Here is a 21,125-nt window from a genome sequence, read left to right as displayed (position 1 = left end):
CACTTGCATAGAGGCTACGATCATAATCTTCACAATCACCTAGCCTGTAGATTATTTCCACTGTCATTATTATACCTTTACTTCCAATTATCTCACACCATACAGATTCTGTACTAGCATGTGAAACGTCCGAATCCAGGAAAGCTTTCATCGTGCTCAGGCTTCTTTTGATAAGAAGCATGACCCCACCACCCCTTCTATCTTCCCTATCTTAAATACACTGTATGTACTGTACTGAAACTCATCATCCCCTATCTTCGGGTGGCACTACATTTCCATAAACCCTATTATGTCAGCGTTAGTTGTCCTATCAAGCAGTTGGAAGTCACTCATTTTATTGACAACTTCTGACGTTACTATATAAACAATTAAGACTTAGTGTTCTCGCATAGTTAACTACCCTGACACACCCCCTTAAAGTTATTTGAGCTCGTTTCTCTGGCATTAGCTGCCTGCTCATTTGAAGCATTTCTGCCCTCAGAACATCTTGTTAACATGTTCTGTTGTGGTAACAAACAAGAACTCTTGAGGTATGTATAAGTGTTACTTTGACCAGTATTATCAGATAAGTACATATCTATATTACCCTTGTCCCTCCAAACTAGCAGTTTCCCTGAACCTTTAATACCTTTAACCTCAATAATACTGGCAAAAGCTCTTGTACCACCTTTATCTAAATGACAAACTGATTGAAGTTTGTCATTTAGACACAAGCTGATTGAAAAGCTTTCTGGGGGGGGGGGGGAAGGCAATTTCTGAGTCCTTCAAGTTTTGAGTTAATCCACAAGGCTTTCACAGCATATAATCCCTCCTATTATGCCTGGGCAGAATTGCAGACACAGACATTGTGACCTAACTCGCAACATTTCTTCAGCGTGGTCCTATATTTGTCTAACAAATCGTCAGATCGTGTATGCTTAATGTCATTATCCCCACATGAATAATATTCTCTTTTCCCCCCTTAAAATCTGACAGTCTGTTGGTTGACATCATTAATAGTTGCTCCCGGCCGACATACCCTGGTTCTAGTCCACCTGTCCTTATTACAAAAAATATTTCCCGTTTCCCTCACAATGGAGTCTCCTGATGGAACTAAGTCCTTTTGAACCATAGTAGTTTTCACTAGGTTATTCTGTTCTGGGGCCTGAATTGGGAGTGCATCACTTAGTAGGTTACCTGAGTCTTGAGTACCTGACGTGCTCCAAGTTGCATTATTCTCGAGGGCAAACACCCCTTTCTTTCAGTGACTCAAATTATTCTAGCAATGCACCAAATTTTTATTGATAGTGTTAGATTTGCAGTTAATAAATAATGGCATAGAGCAGTGATTTTCAAACTTTTTTTTTGACTGTGACCCACAGTAAGAAATTCATTTTACTTCCCAACCATAATACCTCAATACACACATGTTTATATAGATATACACTGTGTGATCACTGAATTATGACCACCCCTATGAAAACTGAATGTGACCCATTCACCACGTGAGGTACAAGAGTGCACAGTTAGTCAACTACGTAGCATAGATAAGGTGTCAGTGGTTCAGTAGGTAGTAAAATTCCGAGCTTGATGGGTAAAAGGAAGGATTTATTAGACTTTGATAAAGGACAGATTGTGGGAGCTCGACGAGCTGGTACCTCGATTTCCCAAATGGCCGAACTAGTGGAGTGTTAGAGAGCCACCGTTGTTAAAGTGTACCAGGATTGGCGTCACAATGGTCAAACAATTACCCGACAGAAAAACTTCAAAGGTCAGCAAAAGGTTGCTGTTAGAGTTAAGCGCTGGGTCCGACGACTTGTACAGGTGAACAGGCACAGCACTGTTCAAGAGTTGACTACCCAATACAACAGGGGCCAACCCGGAACAATATCTGGCATGACCATGCATCATACACTCGCACGTATGGGCTATACCAGCAGACGACCCCTATAGCATCCTCTCCTAACCAAGGTTCATCTGCGTAAAAGACTTGCCTGGTACAAAGAGCATGCAAGTTGGATGCTAGAAGACTGGAAGAATGTGTGCTGGTCAGATGAGTCACATTATTTACTCCACACCATGGATGGTTGTGTACGGATTTGGCATCAACAACATGAGGCTCTTCATCCATCATGCATGGTATCAAAAGTGCAGGCCGGTATAGGTGGTTGTATGGTGTGTGGCATGTTTCACTGCCAGGAACTTGGCCCCCTGGTGCATGTGGAACAACGTATCAGTGGTCTCCGCTATCGCCAGCTGCTTGCTGACTGTGTACACCCTGCTACGTTACACTTTTTCTCAAATGGCGATGATGTTGTCCAAGATGACAGTGTGCCAAGTCAGCGTGCACTTGATGTGCAGCAATGGTTTGAGGAACAATTCTGACTTCCAGCACATTGATTGGCCTCTGAACTTCCCTGATATCACTCCCATAGAGCACTTGTGGGACACTATGGAAAGGCATATAAGGCATATCAGGCGTCTACACCAATCACTCCCATACCTGCATTGCTAGGGCATTACACACAGCTTGTCTGGCGGCCATACCTCCCGAATGCTTCCGACATCTTGTTGAATCAATGCCACGTAGGATAGGTACTGTACTGAGGGCAAAAGGAGGACTTACAAAGTATTAGGTAGGTGGTCATAATTCAGTGATCACTCAGTGTATATACATCATCATTATTCTCTTTTTTGCTTTCTTGGCAATTCCCTTCTACTCTCTCTCTCTCTCTCTCTCTCAGGGTAATGTGGGAATTTTTTTTTTTTTTTTTTTCCGGCTAGTGCAGCATAAGCCTCAGGCTTCCTTGCACCATATGGCTAATAATAATAATATGCAATGTTGGTCGCAACCCACTAATGGGTTGCGACCCACATTTCGAAAAACACTGGTATAGAGTGTGGTACTTTATGGAGCAAAGCCTCCATAGCCGAGTTGTCAGAAACGGGAGTGAAGTAGCACGTGCTCTTTGAGTAGACCTGGGTTCAAGCCCCTGCTAAATATGGTCAATCTGCCAACCTGCACTGGACCAGCATGACAGATTATGGTCCATTTTCCCTCAGCATGACTTGTTGAGGAGACTTCCATCCTGCAGTGGGTTGATAATGGCTGCAGTTTGCCTTACTTTATGGAGCAGAGTGGAGAGTCATGGATATTGAAAATGGAAGATATTAGAAGGGTAGAAAATTGAGATGTGAGGAGGAGGAGGAGGATTAAAAAGATGAGATGGGTTGATAAAGTGAGAAACAAGGTGGTTTTAAGAAGGGTGGGTGAGAAAGTATGCTTGACTGAAATAGTCAAAAGGCTGAAAATAAATTGGATTTGAGATATGTTACAAGATGAGGGATTGATGAAGGATGTGATGAAGGAAAAAGATGAGGTGGAAGAGGCACAGAGGGGGACTGAGCGAAACTATGGTAGATGAATGTTGCCAAAAGGTGCCTATCCAATTCTGCTTTGAATTTACCAAACTATCAACCTCGACCACTGTTACAGACAATTCATTCCAGTGGTCTACAACACATTATCCCAAATCAAACTTCATGAGGTTCAGCCTTCAGTTACTCTCCAAAATTTTATATTTGTGTCCCCCCCCCCCCTTGTTCTTTCTCTTGCCATTGAAAATATATCTCCTCAGTTCATTTTGCTGATATAAAAAAAATATATAACAAAATAATCCTGATCTCATTCCAACCTTGTTCAAATATTATATAAATATTTGCATTCACTCTTTCTTTTTTTTTTTTTTTTTTTTTTTTTTCCCTGGCTACACTAAGCTCTCTACTTCTTAAATAGACTGTACGGGGAGACTGAGTTCGTTCTCGTAGTGGTAGAAATGTATCTTTCTTAGACAAAACAGCATACACCTTCTGACACAGCAGTTTACACTGCATGGATAATTTCATGTCTTAACGAATCGTAACCCTCAAACTCCATTGCATTTAACTCCTCTGCATCCCTTGTCACCTTCCAGAGTGCAGTAAGCCTCGTATATGTTTTTTTTTTTAGGTTACTTGCAAATGTTCATAAGTATAATTTACATTACTAATTTCTTTTTCAGTTTCTGTTGTTTAAAAACTGTTTCTGCATATTACAAACTGCCTGAAACTTAGCTAATCATTTCTCTCATTAGTTTAAGTATTGAGGAAAGAGTTTTGTTGATTGCATGAATTTTCCCCCACAGTCAGTGAGGGTTACATTACCTGTAATTTAAAAATAAACTCAGGAGTGTCTACCCTAAAAACATATTTCAGGTCCTCTTATAACTACCCTGCTTCTGTACAGAATTCCTTTAAAGAATTTTTTTTTTTTTTTTTTTTTTTTTAGTGTTTTGGTCCATATAAATTCTGATACTGTTGTATGATCTATACCTTGACAATGTCACATACATCTGCCCATAGATAAAGGAATTTTCACTGGAAATCATTATTGTTATTATTATTATTTATTAGCTACATGGTGCAAGGAAGCCTGAGGCTTATGCTGCACTAACCAAAAAAAAAAAAAAAATTCCCGAGTTACCCTGAGAGAGAGAGAGAGAGAGAGAGAGAGAGAGAGAGAGAGAGAGAGAGAGAGAGAGACAAAAATCAAAGGGAATTATACTCAGAACTCAGGTATGGTGGGTATAGTGGTTGAAACTTGTTGATGGTGACTGGAAAGAAATGTTATTGGAAATGAACCTCCCATTTATATTGCATTGCAGTATAAATGTTGCCACTGGTGTACAAACAAATTAGGTATCTGGATGTGACAGAACCAGCTTTGTCCCCCACGAACACCTCACAATAAGAATCCTGAAGTGCAACCTTATGCACAATCAGAAGTGTCCCACTTCAGAGTCTGTAACAACATTCAAACAGCACCAATCTTTGGTCTCATTGTGTAGTGGAAATCCAAATGGTATTATTGTATTAAGATAATTGAGTGCATAGTGCAGCATGACATCACTGTGTTTATCAATGGTGAAATTGATAGTTTATTATTATTATTACTACTGTTGTTGTTATATTATTTCTTCCTGATGGGGGATTTTCCACCCCGTGATGGGCACTGGTACCAAGTGCACAGGGTGGTTGTTACGTCTGGTGTTACTGTGGTCGAGGAACTCTCGCGACTATCCTACAGGTGTTCAGAATTGCGACTTTCTGGAGTTCCTTATGTGTGTTCTCTACATAACTATGATCCTACATAAAGGCTGTTATGTAGGATCTTTGGCACCATATCAGTGGTTGACACAATGATCGAGATGGTCATTACTTGTTGCATATGCCACATCTCTTCAATCTCCTTCTTAGGTTCATGTTCTTCCTGATCGTTTCCTCGTGTGGGTTTTCTGGCAGTTGCCAGTGTTGGGCACCACTATGTCAATCAGATAGATTGTCTTGTCTGTTATTATGGCACGGTCCCAGTATGGCTTGTGTGTTGGTGGTCTCTAGTAAGGCCTGTGGTTTGTACTTGTAATATGGTACACTTTCTTTGATCAACTGGTATTTCCTTGCTAGCTTATTATTATCTCATGCTTAGCATTAAACTATCAGAGATGTCATCAGAAAAACAGTTTTCCAACAGAGCTGGGGAATGAATAAGTAACATAAGCAAGTTCTTTAGAACAGGCTAGGTTTTTTAGTAATAATAATAATTAAAAAAAAAGAGAGGAAAAAAGTTACCTGTTTTGCCAACATAACTTATAAACGGTGAATGAATTATTAAATTTCCTTGCCCTATGTTAAAACTGGCAAAACATATTTGGACAGATTCAGAAGATAAAAGTAATTCATTTTATATATTCAAACATTGCACTGATTTTTCATTTACAAAATGTCTGTGTAAACTGTTCACACCAAACTGCAACAACAGGAGGCCCAGGGAATTATACGTATATAATTTAAATTATGAGCATACACAACACAGAGATTCAACTATGATTTCAAGAGCAGCATTTCTATATACTAATAGAGCCTAGCAAGCATTCAGTAGACCAATGTTCATGAAAAGAAAGGGCTACAGGTATATCATAACAGAGTTCCAACAAGGGATGATTACTGAGATCAGATTGCCAGGAGAGAAAGTCTCTTACATGGTTGCCTTCATCTATTGTTCCCATCTGTGCATTGTGTGTATCAAGAATGGACCAGCTGTGAAAAAATCAACACCAGTATTTTCCATGAAAGGCCAGCCATATGTTAGTGACCAAAGAGGCAAGAGAAAGATCCAACTTCCAGAAGACAGCCATACCACAGTGGAGCAGCTGGAATTGTGGCATAACCCATTTCAGCTTGGACTATGCAATGGACACTAGCATAGTTTGGCTACTGCAGTCAATGGCCCACTTGAGTACCCCTATTGACAGGCTCTCACATGCAAATATACCTACAGTGAACATGGGGGGAGAGCCAATGGACAGGGCAGGTTGGCTGGTCCAATGAATTGCATTTCCATCTGGATGATCCAGATTGAAGTGCAATGTGGTATACTCTTGAATCATGCTGTGCAGAGGGGGGATTTATACAAGTTTGCAGTGGCATGTCTGAATGGGAGACCGAGGTCCATAGCTGATCATGTGCACCTGCTTATGGTTACTATCTTCTCTGATCACCAAAGTATCTTTCAATAAGACAACATTTTATCACATGGCTACAACAGTGTTTGACTAGTTTCATGAGCATTCCTCCTCCCATGGTCACCAATCTTCATTCCAACATGTGTGGGATGTTGTGGATCCAATACCATCAAATACCTGCAGTTGTGGGATGCAGTTGAATATGGGTTATGGGTTACATACCCATGTACATCCTCCAGCACACTGGAGTCTATGCCATGATATATACAGGCCATGCTGCACACTAAAGCTGGCATAACTATATATTTAATGTGCTCCTAATGCCAAAATATTTCAGTGAATTCTTTTTCTTTTTCACAGGTAGCAGTGGTATTGAACTAGTTTCATGGGTATTCTGAAAGAAAACTCATTTATTAATGTGAAAAGTGGAATTTTCTGTCTCTGGCTGACTTTCAGAAGTTGGTTCATATAATGCAAAGATAATACACAGATAGTCTTGCAATCTTTCATTGTTTATAGAACAGAGTGTGTTGCATTTAATTTCAATCTTATGGTATAAATTGACCCAAGCATGAAGTGGGAGCATACCAGGTTTCTTCACATTAAGAAACATGTTCAAATCAACATCAATTCAAAACTGCATAGTACCTACCTCTATTTTGAAAATATTCTTTTAACAAAGATGATTTTAAGGACTATCCATCACAAGAATAAATTGTTTACATCTACCAGAAAAATCTTCACCTAGTGATGTGCTAAATGGATTTTTCACAAATATCATTATTTCATTGTCCTATTTCATATCTTGAAATAGTTTATCAGAGTTGTTCTTCAGAATGATTAGTAAATTTAGTATTAGTATTGGCAAAATAATGCAAGGAAGTAAGATTTATTTAGCACCAACCAAAAATTGACATATTCAATTTTAAAAAAAAAAAAAAAAAAAAAAAGAGTAATCAGTATCACCCCCCCAGCTTTCATTTACCTGTTTCTGTCAATTATTTGTCCAGTCATTTCAAAAGAGTACTCTTCCAAAAGAGTAGCTGGGAGTTTAGAATGACCGACCGTTGGGTCAGTCATTCTTTGACTAAAGAAATATTTTCAGACATCGATTCCACAATTATCCCCTCTACTTATGCTCCCTTATGTATTCCACATAACCATAAAATTTTCTTCAACATTTAGTTTACTATTTTTTTGGATCCCTTTTAGATGTCTTACGAACCATATTTTGCATGCCACTTCCATATATGGAATTCCATAGTGGAAAAACTAAAATTGAAACAGTGTGGAAAATTAAAATTGACACCCCTCGATCATCCTTTATTGGTCATAACATGCTTAGTTCTTTGTGCTTTTAATTTATTATGGTATGTCATGACTCTTCTGGAATCCTTAGAGAACTCCTTGGAGCATCACGATCCACTGATTTGAATGCCACCACTCTAGAGTGGTGGCATTCAAATCAGTGACAGAACAGGTACCCCTTGCCCAAACCCCTGCACTAACAAGTGGTTTTTGATGGGAGGTGCATCTTTTTCCTCATCATTTGAAAATATTTGCATAAATTTAGGTAAGGTTGCCAGTTAGCACAAGCAAATTGATTTAAACCAGAGTTTCTAACTTTTATACCTTGTGCCCCCCCCTTCCTTTAAATATTTAATAAATTTAACACTATATATGCTTCAATACATTTAATTGTAAAGATTGTAATAAAATACACTCCATGCCTGGATTAGTGTGATGGTTTGTCCATATTTTGTTAAAATAGTGCTTCATGAAAACAAACATTTAAGTAGTTATTGGTTATTTACAAGATAACCCAAGGAAACATTTTTTTGTATATTGATGTATGTGTGTGAAATTTAAGATTTTCAGAAATTGAGAAATTTAAGGCAGACTGCTTTAAGAATGTATGCATGTATGTATAGGAGGTGTGACAAAGTTTCAAGAATAATTCATTTAAAAATTTTATTTTGAAAATTATACAGAAGTTAGGCCATCGCCTTCAAAGTAGTACTTCACTGTACACATGCATTCCATTGATCGTAACATTTCTGGTACTTACTTTCTGGTATCTGTTTTAATACCTGCATTACATTACTCTGAATTTAAGAAACTTACTGAAAATGCACTCCTTTTAGGCCGACCGGGCTAGCCGGTTGGGTAAAGTGCCTGCCTGGCAACCCAAAGGTCGCGGGTTTGAATCCCGCCTCGGGCTTGGATCAAAGTACTGCAAAAACCTTGGGAGGTGCATTATGGCCACAGAAGACGATACGCCAACTACCAAAAAAAAAAAAAAAAAAAAGACTCCTTTTAGTCAAGGAAATAAAAAGAAGCCACAAGGAGACAAATCAGGCGAATACGGAGGGTACTGCAACATTGTAATCGATTTTGAAGTTAAAAACTTTCACTACAATGGCAGAATGTGTGGTAGCATTGTCATGATACAAAATCCACGACAAACCAATTTCAGGTTGAACCTGGTTGACTCGCTTGCGAAGCCTTTCCAAAACTTGTAGGTAAAATTGTCGATTGACAGTTTCATTAGGTGGAACAAACTCTTTGTGGACGATTCCTTTTCGATCAAAAAAACAAATTACATGGTTTTCACTTTTGACTTTGACATTTTTGCTTTTTTGGGTCTTGGCGAGGAGGCTCCCTTTCATTGTTGACTTTGCCTTTTTGTTTCGGGGTCATAAGCAAATACGCTTTCATCCCCTGTAATCATGTGAGAAAGCAAATCTCGCACATCTTCAATGCTTTCCATTGTCGCAACCAAATTTCTTTCTGTTCATGAGAGAAGTTTTTCGGTACCCACATTGCACACACTTTCCTCATCAACAAATTTTCAGTCAAAATTAATCTAACACGTTCCTGATTAATGTTTAGTTTTTTGGCAATCATTCTTGTGGTTAACTGTCTATCACCTCAAACAAAATCACGCACACAAATGCTCAGCATCTTCGACGGATTCACATCCTTCTCGAAACTGTTCTGCCCAATTGAAAATTGCGTGGTTTCGACATGGTATCATTTCCATAATCTCTAGTCAACTTTTCATAAATATCTGTTGATGATTCGCCACTTTTCACCAAAAATTTTATCACAACTCTTTGCTCTAAATTGCATTCCATTTTTCACCTAACACAGAACTGAAGCACATCTTTACACGAACCAACTTGTACAATGACTGAAATGACTGACGACATTTACCCTTTGCATGCAGGTTGGGGAGTCCAGGCTACACAGCGGGAGGACATAACGGTTTACAGTGTGGACACTTTGACGGAAACAAAATCATTCTCGAAACTTTATTGTCACACCTTGTATATGTAAGTGCATTATATACCTGGGTGTTTCTAAATAATACCAACAAAATTATAATGGTAGTTCTATATACCAAAACAAGTAAAAAAGGTCATATAAACTGTGCCCAATTCCAAATGGACACAGCTTATATGAACGGAATTATGAATGGCAAAGAAGGAAAAATGATTAATAATAAGTTGATATACTTCTCAAAACCTTTACTTACACTTTATTTATATAATATATGCTTAATTTTCTTCATACGTCAACCCGTGGAATAGCAGAACGATGACAGATGATGATGCTTATTCTTATTTATTTTTTTAACCATTGAAAGCTCCATTGCTGTTTTGGAACATAGAACTGCCTCTTTAATTTTGTTGGTGTAATTTAGAAATGCCCTCTTATATGTACAATATAGTTCATACCCTGATTTAATCATTATTATTATTTATTATTATTTTTTTATTTATTTATTTTTTTTTTTAATAGGAGGTGATCCATCATCACCCAGTTCATAAAATATCTTTCATTTCTCAAGATATAAGTGATGCCAGGGCATTTGGCTATGTATTCGGTTGCCCCAAAACAGGCCATCAGTTCTTCGGAATAAAAACAGAAAGAGCTGTATGTACCAAATTTTATTGTATCAAAGCAAAGAAAGAAAGAAATTAACAGCCAAAACTTCAGAAATTTTGGTTTTAGTTTCTTTTCTGTTTTGTTATTTAATTTCTTATACTTGGTGGACCAAAATTGTAGTTCAATTAAAATTAAGTGTACTGTGATACAGGTGTGCAAAAATATATATATTTCCTTCAAATAGAAATTATCTTGCATGATTCTGATAAGTACAATGCAGTTGCTGATCACATCTGCTCAACATCTAATAGCACTCTGTTATAATTAGAAAATCCTTCAGATTACCAATTGGTTGGTTGGTTTGAGTTTTATTGGTGCATTAGCAACTAAGGCTGTAATGTGTCAAAACAAAGTCATATAAAAGATAATTAAGGTTTTAAACCTAACCACTTAGGTCACTATGTTAAAAAGTTTAATGATTTTAAATATGGCTGACAGTCATTGTCAGATAAAATCTGACCGAGTGTACAAGGTCAGATGACTCCCACATATGGGAGTCATCTGCCCTCAGTAGGAATGAATGCATAACATGACTATGTCCGATGTAGAGGTAAGCAAAAACAACCTACTCTGTGGTTCCTGCACACACACTAGACTTCCATTGATTACAGGCTTCACATCTGGTACAACTTGTTTGTGACCTTGTGACCTGCCAATGCCAAGATTGTTGCCACTGGGAGAGTATTGCATATTACTTGCCTCCTCTAGCCTATACAGGGAACTAAGAGGTTATGGTTGTTCTGGTGATCAGGCTGCAGAATCGGCCAATTTGTTACCCTTGATCCAAATGTGGCTTGCGATCCACCAAAAATGGACATTCAGAAAGAGAATGTAACATCTGATGTATCCTGCTTAGGAATGGTTAAGGATTATATCTCATGTCCAATAAAGTCTGTAGTATACTTAAAGAATCAGTGTACACCATACACCCTTTGGTAATTGTGGGTTTTAATGTGCCCAATAGTAAATCTTGAATATGAGTCCCAAAGGAATGATTGGCAGTCTTGTGGCTGTTATAGCGGTTTCCCCAACGTGACTCAAAAACAGATGCCCATATGGGGATGATCTGGCAGGGAGTTTAGCTTAAAGATGTACTGTAATGACAGTTGCTTTCATTGAAGAACCAAGAATGGTTCTGTTGTTTTGATATATAAATTCTGGACAGGAGATGTTTGGATCGGTTCAGTAGCAATATGAATGGCCTGATGATGGAGTGAATCAAGCCATTGTAGTAGACTGTTTCTAGCAGATTCATACTCCTGGGGTCCATAATCTAATTGAATGTATGAGTGCATGATATAGTTAAAGCACAACAATTTGCATCCCACTTGTTGGAGGATATAGCCTGTAACATGCAATGTACAGGCTCTTTTTGTGCTGTAAAAGTATGTTGTAACAAATGTGTTGTAAAATATCAACCTTTTATTGAATATAAGTCCCAAGAATTTTGTTTTGGGTGCTACTGGGATTATGTTTTGTCTGAGCTTCAGTTCTAGTTCAGGGGGAAGGTTTCACTTCTGACAAAAGTGGATGCAAACAGTCTTCAGGAATGAAAATCTGAATCCATTAGCCACTGCCCATGAGTTGACACAGTCAATGGCATACTGCAGTTGCTTTTAAATAATCCTCATGTTGTACGATGGTGAAAAGATGCTAGAGTTATCAGTGAAGAGAGTATGTTTATGGTTGTAGAAAGCTGTTCAGTAATAGAGTTAACTTTGATAGCAAAACACGTTACATTTAGGACTGATCCTTGAGGAACTCCCTTTTCTTGGTGAAATGGCATGGAGTGAGCAGATCCTACATGAACTTGGAATAATAAAAATGGCAATGTGTCCCCCAAGACCAAAGTTGTAAATATCTTTTGAAAGTCCAATCCTACATCATATGCAATTTTCCATATCAAATGAAATCGACACTTAGTGCTTGCACTTCAGGAAAGCATCACAGATAGATGTTTCCAGTCAGATTAAATGGTCAAGTTTTCACCTCTTTCTTTGGAAGATGCACTGTGTCCTGGAAAGAAGATCGTTAGCTTCTAAATACCATGAGTTGAACATTGACCATTCTTTACAGGTTCTTTCACAAGTAGCTGGTCAGAGCTATAGCATGATGATTGTTTGTTATATCTTTTGGATCCTTTTGGTTTAGGAATGGCAAGTACGATTGCCTTGTGCCAGGAGTCTGGAAACTGTTCTTCAAGACAGATTAGACAATGCATAGATTCTGATGAAAGATGTTTAATCATCTCATAATGGATGTCATCTGGCCTGACAGACTCTCCTGAAATAGAGTGGGAGTGCCACTTCCATTTCCCATTGTGTAAAAGGGTGATTGTAGGGTTCACAGCCTTTTGAGGACAGCTTAAATTTTTGATTTTTGCTTGAGGGCTAGAAACTCGGGGTTGTAAAATATTTTGGAAAGCACTTTAGTGAATGTCTCCCCAAGAGTGTTTGCAATTGCAGTTGGGTTTGCAATTGCACATCCATTTTTCTCTAGGATTAATGAATGGTATGATGTGTATTTGCCCTTCATTTTCCAGACTTTGTCCCAGACAACTTTTGGTGTCACCACCAGGCTGATGGAAGATGTAAAATGGTTTCGAGATGCCTTTTGACTCTGATGTCTAATGTAATGTGCTTTGGCACTTGCACATTTAAAGGTTTAGATTTTCTGTGGTAGGATATTGATGAACTATTCCCCACACCTTTTTTTGTGCCTTTCTTGCTGCTCTGCATTCCACCATAGTTTTGGAAATAGTGGAACCTGAGCTGATGTCTTAAGAATTGCAATTGCTTCTACTGGGACAATGCTTTCTGTGATGTACTTAATTGCATCATTGCTGATTGTGGTGATATTAAATGTTGTCAGATGTTTGAAAGGATTCCAGTTGGCATGATCGATCTTCCACTGTTATTTCCTAGACGAGTGGCATGGTCTCCCATTGCAAAAGGTAGATATCATGGGGAATTGATCGCTAACTTCTTGATTGGAGGGAAACACAGACTAATAGATTAAGCACAGAGCTGCAGGTGATTCTTGCACCACTATTGGAAAATGCAGCAGCCTGGACAGCAAGGTGTTGGGGATTTCAGGCCCTGCTCTTGGTCATCATGGAATAAGTGGATACATGGGCAGTGTAAGGGTAACTAAGAGTAAGAACATATGCATGTATACTTGCATGTACACTAATGCCAGGAGCATTGTAAATAAACTTGATGAATTTGAAGTACTGATTAAGTCATCAAATGCAGACATTGTAGGGATAGCAGGACATGGTGTCACTCAGACATAAGGGATTCTGAATTTGAGTATGGGGAATACAATGTATATAGGAAGGGTAGAGAGAACAAGAGGTTTGACATGGGTGACCAGTGCAATGTTGAGTCAGTTTGGTTAATATAAGCACTGGGAAAACATAATTGAGAGTAGAAGTGTGTTATAGGCCTAATGACTGTGGAGAGTATACCGAACAGCTATACAGAGAAATAGAGTTGGCCAGTAAATCAGAATGTCTTATATTGGGGGACTTTAACTTTCCAGATGTTGAATAAAACTTGTGGGTTGGTCACTCAGACACTAGCAAGGATTTTGAAAATTTCTTGGATGACTGTTTTTTTTTTACAGCAGCATGTTAGAGAGGCAGCAAGAAGAAGCAACACTCTTGAACAATATGCTAATGTAATTGAAGAAAACTACTATGAAGAGTTAAGGGAAATGCTTTTGCAAGGGTTACTACAGTGGTCTCAGACAGTTTTTAAATTCCATGCAGTGAGACCAACTAATGATGTTACCAACAGCAAATTCCAAATTGGAAGCATCCAGGAAAGTAATCACAGAAGTTACTAGGTTTTTCATACCAATGAAGAAATATTGTTCAAGTCTTAGACCTAAATGGATGTAAGATGAACTGTTGAGACAAGTGGCAGAGAAGAAAAGTGCAGGGGTTGCACTTTTCTTTGTTATCAGATGACTCAAAAACATATGGTAGATATAAATTAGTCTGTATCAGATGACTCAAAAACATATGGTAGATATAAATTAGTCTGTAATCAAGTCACTAAGGAGGTTTGGAAAGCTAAGGCAGATTATGAGAAGTCTCTGGCAAAGAATGCAAAGAAAAGCAGCAAAGGCTTCTATGCTTATGTTAACAGTATAAGGAGGGGATTAAATCACATCAGGCCATTTGAGATCAGTGAGTTAACTGTTGCTGACAAATTGAATAGATATTTTGCCTCTACGTTCACACATGAGGAATTCTTTACAGGAGGGGATGCCACAAGTTTATCAAACTCTAATAGGGAGCTAAACAATTTTGTTATAACTGGGAGGAAGTGGAAGAGAAATTGAAGTTAAACATAAAGGCACCTAGGGTGGTGTGGTCTATCCAATCATATTGAGAGAGGCAGCAAAGTAGGTAAGCAAGCCAATTAGTCATAATTATGACAGCATCCTTGGATTCAGGAGGGAAGTCCCTATGGACTGGAGATATGTGAATATATCCCCAGTTCATAAGGGTGGTCAAAAGGTGACATGAGTAATTACAGACCTGATAGCTTAACATCTGTTCCAAGGAAAATAATGGAATCACTGCAGGACCTTCTGGATAGGAATGCATTTATAATGCAGTCACAGCATGGATTTGTGAAGGGGTGGTCTTGTTTAACAATCTGATTGATTACTATGATGAACTAGATGCAAAAAAAATGACTTTGATATCATATACTTGGATTTCAGGAAAGCTTTTGATACTGTTGCACATAAGATTGCTGTTGGAGCAATTTAGTATTAAAGGCAAGTTATTGCTATGGATAAAGGGATGGTTAAGTGGAAGAAGACAGAGTGGTTATCAATGTGCACTGCTCTTTGTGGACTGATGTTATCAGTGGAGTCCCCAGGGTTCAGTGCTGGGTAGCCCATTATTGTTTTCAATATTTATTAATGGTATTGTATATCAGGTGTAATGTCAAAGTTTGCAGATGATACAGAAAAGGCAGGGTGGTTAATGGCAGTAATCAGGGTGAACTACTGCAACAAGATCTAGGAAAATTGGGTCAATGGACTGTGAAATGGCAGTTGAAGTTTAAAATTGACAAATACAAGGTACTAGATATGAGTAGCAGTAATCGCAGAGTAACTTATCAACTGTATGATACTACACTCAGGGTAGTGGAAAATGAAAAAGACCTGGAGGTAATTTTGCAGTTCAGAAGAATGGTTGCAGGATAGATGTGTGGAAATTTGCTTTCAGCCATTGGGTGGGTGATTGTTGGAGCAGGCTTCCATCTGTTGTTATAGAAGTGGATGGTTTGAATAAATTCAAGGAAGATCTAGCAAATTCTTGGAGGGTACGGATGGGTGAACTGTTTTTTTCTGGCTGATGCTAAATAAGCTTGCTTTTTTGCATCATTTGCCACTACTACTAATACCGTATAGGTTTTCTTCAACCTCCCATGTATGCTTAGGAGGGAGAGAAGCGGAGGTAGATGGAAATATCAATAGCAGTAAATGCACAGGTTGGCATGTGGAAAGTGGTATTGCAACCTGTATTTAGAAGGACAAAGTTGTCGTTTTCAAGCATGCACTCTATAACCCAGCCTCTTCATTGATGTCAGTGCTACCACACAGAGTACTATGCTCAAAATACTCTAGTAATAGAAAAGGGAACAGCAATTGTTTAATGAAATCATCAAGGTCTGCCTTTGGGATGTCATTCTCAGGTAGCAGATAGTCAGAAGGAACCCTACTGTGAAATGAATAACTATGGCCTCTACGTCAGTAGTCAGTGGCATAGGTTGAAAGGGGGGTATAGTTACCCACAAGGATAGCAACTCCGTGGGCAGTTTCATCCCCAGCTCTTGTTGTTGTGGGGGTTTCATGGTGCCTAAGCTACTTTGACTATAATGCACCTATTCATTAATTATAAAAAGGAAAAGAGAATATCTTAGTCTGAAAAGTTTTTAATCAGAAAAGATTAAAAATTACACTTTGCTTGAGGAAGTGGAAAAATTTAGAAATTATTATTATTATTAGCCATATGGTGCAAGGAAGCCTGGAGCTTATGCTGCACCAGCAGGAAAAAAAAAAAAAATCTGAATTACCCTGAGAGAGAGAGAGAGAGAGAGAGAGTCAGAAACAGAAGGGAATCATCAAGAAGGATAAGAATGATGACATCCAGCTCAGGACCCTGGGTGTGCCAAGCCCATACTCACCAGATGTGAGCCCCTGGGGTTCACACACCTAGCAGCACATAAACTAAAAGATAAAGGCTCATGCTGACTTAACCCTTGGGTAGTCTTTAGGGTGTTTGGAAGCCGTCAGGGGTGATCAAAATTTTCATTTGAGAAAATGTGGCATTAATAAATCAGTGACTCTTCTTTCATTTCAGAGGTATTATTAGGGATAGGTAGCAAGAAAATTGTTTTTGGAGCAGCAGCCTTTGAATGATCAAGAATTAAATACCACATGTGGTGTTTTTGACACTAGTGCCCCAGAAGGGAGTTGAGTCTAATGTGGTTAGTGGTTGTATGGAATTTTGTTGTAGCACCAAAATTTAAATACCGGTATCCCTTGCATTTAGCATTAGCATTAGCATTAGTAGAGGCATTTGATGCAAGAAAGCAAGCTTATGCAGCATCAGCCAAAAAAAAAAAAAAAAACCACTTCCACTTCACCCCTCTGTTCGTTCAAAATACCTGTCCAGCTGAGCCTTAAACTTATTTAGGCTATCAACCTCCGCCACAAGGGATGGCAGTCTGTTCCACCAGCCAACCACCCGCTGGCTAAAGGCAAATTTCCGCACGTCTATCCTACATCTGTCTTTCCTCAATTTGAATTTATGCCCTCTCAGGTGATTTTTCTGAGCTAGAGGAAGAATCCCATCAGCATTGAGCATGCTTAAACCATTCAAGGCTTTATACACCTCTATCAGATCACCTCGCTGGTGCCTAGTCTCCAGACACTGTAATTTGCAAAACTTAAGCCTTTCTTCGTAAGAGCACCCCTTTGTTCCAAATATTGGCCTTGTCTTGTCACCAATCAGATTCGAGTATTATTGGTTGATGAAGTGATGACCAGTGATTGCAGGGTTGAAATTCTGTCTTGTTTATAATAGAGGCAGTCAATGAGAATGCGTTTAACAGTCAGATTTATATAACATTGTGGACACTGTGGTGGCTCATTTTCCTGTGAGTAAATGAATGTGGGTAATACTCCACTCAGGTGAGTATTACCCATTCTTGCTCTTGAAAGTATCACTTCTTCTTGTCTTGATGTACGGACACTGGAGTGCCAGATTTTTGGATCTGGTTTAATCTGAAAGAGTTTATTAGTTTGAGGATGCCAAAGTGCTGTCCATTCTGATAGGCATGCAGCAAGAATGATTAGTGTATAGTCTGATGCTGGAACAGGGATATTGGTTAAATCTAAGGTGATTGGATTTTTTGCAAGCTTTATTGGCCAGTTCATTGCCCAAAATACCAGAGTGTGCTGGAATCCAACAGAAGGTAACCAGTTGGTGGCGTTCTTCAATCTGCAGTAATCTTATTATATTTATAACAGAGTGAACTTTAACTGAGAAATTACACAAAGCTTTGATTGAGCTGAGGGAATCAGTGTAAATTGCACATTAAAAATAGAGGTCAGAATAGAGATTTTGTAAAGCTAGTTTAATTGAGAGTTTATCTGCCCCAAAGTTTGAATTGGATTTAGAGCCATCTGTGTATATTTGGAAAAAATCAATATATCTTTGAGTATGAACTGCATGAAGTTATCTGATATTTGATACTTGCAAAATATTCTTTCCCCATTCTAGAGATGAGACATCGACATTCACTTGATTGTATATATCTCCAGATCTGTCCTTTTGAACGATAGTACAGCTACACATGTAAGGGTATTCATTTCCCTTTAAATATATCTCCTGTAAGCAGAAGCATGTTTGGCTTTTATTTATGCATTAGGGCTTTGATGGCTTCATTATTTCAATGAAAATCACAGCAGTTTCATTGCAGAAATTTGTGTACATTGCTTTGATTTTCTGGCTCTGTCTGTGGGCTTATGAGGTTTTTTTTTTTTTTTTTTTTTTTTTCCTTCTGTGTTATTTGGTTTAGTTAGATGTGGAGCAGTAAGTGGTATCAACATGGCAGTGGCAGCTGATTGAAGAAATCAGCTGCCACTGAAGAAATAACATTATCAGCATTCATATTAGTTTTTATTTTGGTGTGCCTCTGCTCACCACCCACCATACCCGCACCACTGCCAGCCTGAATCCTGTTCCTCGGACCATGTTAATGCCTAGGGACTTGGCGTTAACATGGTCGACCCTTGCAAGCAAACCCACTAGCCAATTGATGCTGGGCGAGCCATCCCAGGACCACCCAACTTGTTGAAGCAGGGGCTAAAGTTTGTTGAAGCTATGTCCCCTCAACCATGAGGATCTCCCTTTCTGAATTTCCACAGGGCGCAGCACACAACAAACATTCCGGATTCCTATGATGCTAGCCTGGAACCTAGGCTCTGGGCTTTGGATTTCAGTGATGCTAATCTGTGAGTCAAAAACAATTAGTGGTCAGAAGGATTTTGTAATTATAACTTATACCCCATAGAAAGTCATGAGTTTTATCACCTACATAGAGGAGGAAAAAAAAAAAAAACCAGGAGAGGGCATACCTAAAGACTTTGAAGGCCACTTCAGTAGCCTTTCAGGTTTTCAGATCCAAATCATCACCTTGGAAAGCTGTCAACTTCAACAACGGATGGAAGTTTGTTCCAGCAATCAACCACCCATTAGCTAAAGGCAAATTTCTGCACATCTATTTTACAACTGTCTTTCCTCAATTTGAATTTATGCCACTTCAGGTGTTTAACCTCAGAAGGAGGAAGAATCCCATCAGCACTGATCTTGCTCAAACCATTCAAGGCCTTATACACCTTAATCAGATCACCTCACGGGTGCTTAGTCTCTAGTCGCTACAATTTGCAGAACTTAAGCCTTTCTTTGTAAGAGGAACCCTTTGTTACACTCACCAATACCGTTGCCATTCTCTGTACTCGTTCCAACAGCTCTACGTCCTTCCTAAAATAAGGCCTCCAGACCTGTATGCAGTACTCAAGGTGTAGCCTGACTGTCACCTTATACAAAGGGATAATCACCTCCTTATCCCTGCTAGAAAAATTCCTGTATATCATTGTTTCAATGATATACAGGAATTTTTGAGCTACTCTTGTAATCTGTCTGTACTGCCCAAAAAACTAACTTCATATCTGACTGCACAATTACCACCAGGTCTTTTTAATTCTTCACTTCCCACGATGTAGTATTTCACAGTTCGTATGTTACCCTGGGGTTACTGCTACCCATATGCAGTACTTTGCATTTGTTAATGTTAAACTCCAGTTGCTACCTCTCAGCCAATCTGCTCAACTGTTCAAGATCAAGTGGTGTTTGTATGTCAGAGTATGGTCCACAGTAATTCCAAGATAGATTGGATACTTGTGTCTTAAGCAATGGTTATCTAGATGGATGTTCGATTCTTTTTGGCTTGCTGCATGGTATAGATGAAAACAGGATGTGACAGTTTTGGAGATGCTTGGTATCAAATGCCACCTGTTACTGTAATCAGTAATATCTTCCAGGTCTGAGTTAAGATGTTGTTTGATGGTTTGAAAGCTCTGACATATATAAGCATGTCTGGCATATATAAGCTTTTATATGCCAGACATGTCATCTGCATATATAAATTTCCTTGATGTTGTTCTTTGCTGGTCATTTGTGAAGATGTTAAAGCAGGTTGGAGCTAACACTGACCCTTGTGGCAGGCCATTTTTTTTTTGAGATTTCCATCTACTGCATTTGTCTCCCAGGTTAATCTGGAATTGAGGAGGAGGTTTCTTTGGAGGAGCTTGATGGTTTCCACTGTCCAGCGAGGTAGTGTTTGGGCTAGTTTGTATAGAAGGCCCATATGCCAGATAATGTCATAAGCAGCAGTAAGATCCAAAAAGATTGCTCCAATTTCCTCTTTAATTTGGAAGCCATTCTCAAATATAAGTTGTTAAGGCTAGGACTTAGTCACAAGTACTCCTGTTTTCAACGTGGGATGCAATTTGTTGTAAGATGACTCTTCAAGAGTTTATAACCACAACTTAATAAAGAAATGGAGTGATAGCTGGAAGGTAATGAGGTATCGTTTCCTGGTTTGGGGACGGCTATCACTTTGGCTTTTAGCCATATCTTACATATTCTCTTCCCAGTAACAATGCGAGATAGAAAATATGCCAACCATTTAGTTTTTTTTTGGCCCAAGATTCTTGAGAAGCTCTGGGGAAATGTTATCTATTCCACAGGCTTTATTGCATTTCATCTTTGATAGTGCTGACATGGTTTCTTCAGTTGTAAACAGGGTAAATTTCTCTTCATCTCTTTTGGATCCCTTATACTTTCTCCATAGGGCCTTAATTTCCTTCTCGAAATTCTTGCCATGCTTATAGCACAAACACATGGCAAGAATTTCGAGACACAGATGAGAAGCAGTTTTGTTTGGAGTCACTAGCTGGTTATTTTGCAGTGGTCACTCAGTACCACCTAGCTTTCTAATTCAGGACCACCATACTTTTCTGCTAGATTGTGTCATATCC

At 38.8% G+C, this 21,125-nt stretch overlaps 1 protein-coding gene across 5 annotated transcripts in view; it reads left to right on the top strand.

Moving 5' to 3' along the window:
- The window catches only part of Dab (DAB adaptor protein), a 246,562-nt gene that overhangs the window by 132,354 nt on the left and 93,083 nt on the right, over positions 1 to 21,125 (top strand). For all 5 annotated transcript variants that reach the window (XM_090372948.1, XM_090372949.1, XM_090372950.1 and 2 more), the window contains one exon: positions 10,344 to 10,478. In XM_090372948.1, coding sequence (XP_090229074.1) covers positions 10,344 to 10,478 — 135 coding nt within the window. The remainder of the gene's footprint in view (positions 1 to 10,343; positions 10,479 to 21,125) is intronic.

The sequence above is a fragment of the Mastigoproctus giganteus genome, chromosome 4 (assembly GCF_048544385.1).
Source record: "Mastigoproctus giganteus isolate SK-2022 chromosome 4, ASM4854438v1, whole genome shotgun sequence".
NCBI lineage: Eukaryota > Metazoa > Arthropoda > Arachnida > Uropygi > Thelyphonidae > Mastigoproctus > Mastigoproctus giganteus.
Note: the sequence above shows the minus strand (reverse complement) of the source record. Positions and strands in the feature narration are given on the sequence as shown.